At 37.1% G+C, this 6,000-nt stretch overlaps 1 protein-coding gene across 1 annotated transcript in view; it reads right to left on the bottom strand.

Annotated features, from left to right (window-relative positions):
- LOC308218587 (bifunctional heparan sulfate N-deacetylase/N-sulfotransferase 3) overlaps positions 1–5,344 on the bottom strand; it is a gene marked incomplete at both ends in the record, with an annotated part of 52,171 nt that extends 46,827 nt beyond the window's left edge. Inside the window, one exon of the mRNA XM_080612838.1 lies at positions 4,364–5,344. Coding sequence (XP_080468964.1) covers positions 4,364–5,344 — 981 coding nt within the window. The remainder of the gene's footprint in view (positions 1–4,363) is intronic.
- Between the last annotated feature and the right edge of the window lie 656 nt (positions 5,345–6,000).

The raw sequence follows: 6,000 nt of genomic DNA on the forward strand, positions 1-6,000 counted from the left end.
GTGTATAAAAAGATCAGGCTTACATGAGAAGGTGAAGAGATCCCATCCTGACTTCAATTCAAAATGTTTCTTTTGAAAAGCACACACGAAGGACAAGACAGTCAAGATGAGATCACACAGCTAATTCTTTGGAAAAATAATTTCACAGTATTCTAATTTTTATTTTTGAAAATTTGATCAACTCCTAGGGAAATACACGTATGGGGGAAGTGAAGGCAAAGGTAGACCAGCTTACTGCTTAGGCCACTAGCAGTACACAAACTGTCATCAGGAAAAAAAAAATAATCTTATTTAACTTCCCCTCTATTAGCAGCTACCTTTCCCTTGGAAAGGCCTTAATATTTTATGGTCATAAAAATTTAACAAAGAGCAACTGTGTAAAAAAAAAAAATTAATTAATACTAAATACACCATCAGCCAGGACTACCACGGTCTATTAATATAAACTTATGCTGTTGATATCTAGATAGATTTTTTTCTGTATGTCTATTTTAAAATTAATTTAAAAATTATTTGCACTCTGCAGGTTTGTAGTCTTCTAAAAGAGACAAGAAAAATAAAGCATAGCATTGGCACAGCATAATAGTCCCTCCTGTTTGATAGACATTAGATGGGAAAAAAAGTTACTGAAAAAATAAACACTGAGATTCGTTTAACAAGTTTATTTTCAAAGTCGGCGGCAATTAGACTATGAAAATGTTCTCTAGTATTATTTCTATCTTACCAGAGGAAGATAAAGTAAATAATTATGAAGATGGATGGTTATTGTTAATGCACAGTGACAGCAACTCAGTATTTTACAGTGAGGAACAATGTTCCATCAGTCCAGATTTTATACAGTAGCAGGGAAATATGTAACAATCAGGTAATCTACAAATCTGAAGTACTGCTTCAAGTCTGGATTTTTTTTTTTTTTTTTTTTTTTGGTTGGTTGGTTTGTTTCTTTTAATTGAAGAAGTTGTGGTCAAACTAGAATAATCTTTGTCTGCTGTTTAATAAAACAAAACACTAGTTTTACAGGCTTGAGGTTGATAAAACTATGTCAAAAGGTTTTTGGAAGGGCTCTTTACAAATGTGTTTCTAACACTATAGCTACTCAAGCTGACTTACTATGACTTCGCACCCTCTTCAGTGGTACAGAAGACACTCATTTTAGAGGGTTTGCTTTTGGCTTGACCTCTTCTGAGGTTAATATACAATACCAATAAAAAAATTACTACTTAACCATAGGCTAGCGATTTTCCTCAGTGCTTAACTCCAATTCACAAACTTTAAAGAAAGTTCAGTTTAGCCTAATGTCCAAATATTAACTACTCTGGCCACTCTGCAAAAATCGTTTCAGTGTCTGCAGAAGAAATTCCCTTGAAAACCTGATGATTTACATGAAATCAGGATCTCTCTACTTGGAGATGGTCAAAAGGCAATTGGACATGGCCCTGCTTGAGCAGGGAGGCTGGACCAGATGAATCTCCAGAGGTGGTTTCCAACCTCTGCCATTTTGGGATCCTGTGAATTGCAACGTAACAACTACCCTGTACTTGCAGGATTCTACAGGTTATCTTTTGTTACAGTGAACCTCTGTTTTTAACTTTTACAAAGAAAGAACAAGGCATAGCTTTCAACTTGCTCACCTAACTTGTGTCTGAACTTTAGGGACTCAATCAATCAGTCCTTCTAAAGCAAATCTAGGTTCTCTATGCACTCAACATAGTGCATGTCATCATAGCTCTTGTCTCAGAAGACCCAAGACAAATGCTGCCTTCTTGAGTTAGACAGTCAATCATGAATGCTTATTTTTGCTATCAGTTCTGCATTAACCCTTCAGTTTCTGAATTCTTTCCTATCTAGATGAATAGGCAGAAGCAATCTTTGAGGTTCTCTGGATGCTGGGAGCTTTCTGAAATGTTTCAGGTTTCTTTGCATTAATACAGCACACGTAGGAACATTTGCCTTACTTTCAGCAAGCTCACAGTCCTACCAGATGGGAGTATATTCAGGAAATATTAAACAGGAATCATATCAAACAAAATTAAAACACAAATAAGCATTTTACCCCATTCTATATTGCTAGTATTTAAAATGTAAGCAGAGTAGAAATGAGTTAATCTTGAGTACCGAAATTATACAAAGCCTACATTTAGCAACCTATTTTCACACTCGCAGCGCACAAATCTCAGTCACAGTCAATGCAGCAGAACTCAGTAAACCACTCCTGTTCAACAGGATGTCATTTACCTGCAAATATACTTCACAATAACGGATTTTCAACTACTGCAAATTGATTTTCTTTCTTTCCAGATGTCATTGTGCCACAGAGAATAACTCCTTTGAAATTAATAATAATGAAGATGCATTGCATCTGACAGCCCTAACAACATGTTTAATAGAACATTCTACCTTTAAATAGACGCAGAATTAGAAGAGAACACTTTTTCAGATTTCACTGTTTCAGCACACAGTTCTCTATAAATGAAATTATCCTACTTAAAAGTTATTTCCATTTTGCTATTGTTACTATTTGATAGCTTTATTTTGGGAAGCTAACATTCTGACATACTGCAAATTATTGCCCCAAACAATAGAGCTTATCCTTTTGTATCTACTTTAATCAAAATAATAGTCTCCTGTTTCCAGTAGGTAATTCTGGCAATTAATTATCCTAACTTATCCTAAAAGGACAATCCTAAGGTGTCACTCACAAACAGAAACAATACTAAAAATACTCTTTCAAACTGCTACTGCATAACACAGCGAGAGATTTATTCATATTTGTATTTTACGTATTTTGCTACCAGAAACCACAGAACAACAGGAGTTTTGCCAGTGGTATGGGTCATTATTTCTTTCCTATAATTTGAGTTTCATTTAAGAAATTCTCAAAACATGCTCACCCTCCTAACTCAAATGCTGCCATCACGTTCCACACTGAAACTTCATTTATTGAGTTTCACCTTTATTCCGGCTCTCTCCTGTGCAATTTGTTTGCATAAGGAGAACACCTAATTATCTAGAAGGTATATCTTATTTATGATTGCATGTGCAGAGAATGTTTTGGAAAAGCGTATGCTGCAATGTTAAAGCAAATTAAACTGTAACTAGAAGTCCAAACCTTTTGTTTCAGGAAGCAATATATATGAAGGGTTACTTCAGCTTGACTAATATATTAACACTGAAAATGAAACAAAAACCTGACCATCAACTGCATGCAGTGCTGTCGTTGCCTTTCCTCTTTCCAGTTCGAAAGTTCTAACAAAACATTCTCCCTTTTTTCAGCACAAACAGGGCAACAAACAGCAACTTACCCATTTTTAGCTTCAACACCAAGTACAGTTGTGCAAGGTGACCTCTAACTATCTGCTTTGTAGCAGTGCCCTTCACAAAAGAAAAGCAAGGTATACACCGCAAAATATCCTTAAGATGTTACCCTTGCTGACCCATAACTACCCCCAGACTTGAACAGCAGAATAAAGAGAAAAATGACCTTCAGGAATGTACAACTTAAAACGTTAAAATGGAAACTGACATGTCATTTAGCAACAGAACAAACTCTTAGAATATTAACATAAACCTTGCTTGCAAGTAAGAGCCATAAAACAGATAAGAAAGGTGAAATGCTGCAGCCAACTCCTGACATCTGAAACCTATTTCAAACTGCTAATAATACAGTCTATTCTTCAAAATTTACATTGACATTTACTTTTGCTCACCACATTTACCTCCTGCTTGTAAGACTAGCAACATGTACATTACATACAAATAGCTCTTGGGTCCAGCTCTGAAGTCCTGTGCTGTTTTTAACTGCCACTGAAGCCTGTGATTAGACAGAAGCTATGATCAGACCAGAAAATTAAACACGTGCCATTATGTTTAGAATTGTGCATGTTGGGTGGGTTATAGTGTGTGAAAACACTACCACTCTTACCCTTTTTCTTTATCAGTTACTTAGAAACTAGTCGTCTTCAGTTTCCTTTTTGGGAAACCATTTTCCATTCATAGTAAGGAGAATGGAATTCAGAGGTGCCCACCAACCTGTTTATAGAACTTAGATCAGCAGGGACTTTCATATGTCACTTGAAAGAAAACAAGTGGTAGTAACCAGTGAGTCATTTTACCTTACAATTCTTTTCTTACACAGGTACAAGCAACACTGCGTGAACTCTCCTGCAGTCAGAGCTACTACACCTGGAATCGGTGACCACTCAAAGCCACCCAGCCAGCCTTCTCTTTCAAGGCCCAAACAGTCTGCATTAGTACTTACTGATCTGCATCCTGTGTGAGTTCCAATTACTAATAACTATTCACTTTAAGATTAAAAAAAATGGCACTTTGCTGTAGTGACCATTAGTTTGTGTGCATACTTTACCTGTACATCATTGGTGTTCATTCTTGTTCCCTCCTTCCCAACAAAGATGTCATCGATGTCAACCAGAATGTACCTATCCAAGGACAGTCTGAGCCTCTTGCCAGACAGGAAAGAGACAGCATCTATGAAAATCAGCCTGTGCAGCCAAAAATTCAAGTTATTGCCAAAAAGGACTCGCTGAATCCCATCGTGGAGCCCCAGGTCATGAATTACTGTGGCATAGAGAGCACTTATAGCAGCAGGTGGTGAAAGGTTTTCTGCTGTCTTTACTTTTGCAAATATCACTGGTTGATAAGTCGTATGATTAACGTGGAAAACAGCCCAGTCGTTTCCAAGCAAGGGACCTTTCTCAAGCTTAGAAGATTTAGTCACATGAAGCAGTGGGGAATGAGGGTTAATGCAACAGTCCTTAATACCCAGATTGCTGTGGACATGGAAAGGAAAGCCTTTCAACTGAGAGCTCTGCAAGCTGTTCTCATTACCTTTGTGAAATCCAATAACACCTACACCATACTCTATACAGTACTTATCTAGAAGGCCTCTGTTCCAGGAGTCCATGTTCACATACTTTAGTATATTTTCATATACTATGAGCGCATATTTGCCTTTATTTTTGTCTATAAGCACTGGGAGGTCACCTTTCCCAGGTGCAATCTCAATGTGAAACTGAAATCTGCTAGATTCTAAAATGGTTATTATATCTTGGCCTAGTGCTGAGTACTGACTTTCCACAAACACCAGCACTACAAGATCTGTCCTCAGGGGGTCAATGGACTTCATGGTCTTCATCTCCATCAGCTTGTACGGCAACAGTTGAGGATCACCACATTCCACTTCTGAAGAGATTTCAGGAAGTTCATTTTCCTGTTTGTAGCCATTATACAAGTAATACGCAGAAATAACTATGCTCACCATACAAAAAGTGGCCAGCAAAATAACTGTCCTTTGAAAATGTCTGTGAAGTTTCAGGATAAAACTCATGTTGTTTACTTGCCTTAGATTGTTCTTGACAGCAGCATTAAAAACAAACACAGATTCTTGACAACTTGTTCCAGTCCTCTGAGGTATTTATGTAACCATTGCAGCACACACCTCTATCTTCCACAAAGCTTTACAGAAGGGATAGTCTAGAAAAAAAGAAAATCAGAGATTTAATTGAGGCATCCCACCCGTTGGATGTATCATCACACTTAAGAGTAATCGTGAGCAAAGAAATCACTGAAAGGCAGAGGTTTAGAAACAAACAGTTCAAGACTTCGATAGTTTCTTTTTTAAATTTTGCATTAGTAGCATTATTTCTTCCTGCTCCCATTAGCTGCCACGTTTGCTTGAATGTCTCTAAATCTCACAGGCTCCTTCCCCCAGAAGATCAAGTAAAAGAGGTTAGGCATAGGAGGAACTGAAAAACAAGATATGGCAGCAAAGAACTCCCTGCTTTTTGATTTTTTTTTTTTTTATTTTTCCCAAAGATAAAAGTAAACTCCTAATAGACAAGTCGTGACAACCTAAACATTGAAGAAAATTTAAGTTTCCTCCTTCCACCCCAAACAAGCTGGGGGAACATGAGTCTACATGATTAAACAAATTTTCTTACATTAATTTTTGAAGAACCAAGAAGTACTCAAAACACGTAAGTT

Source organism: Psittacula echo (assembly GCF_963264785.1).
Source record: "Psittacula echo genome assembly, chromosome: 1".
NCBI classification, from domain to species: Eukaryota; Metazoa; Chordata; class Aves; order Psittaciformes; family Psittacidae; genus Psittacula; species Psittacula echo.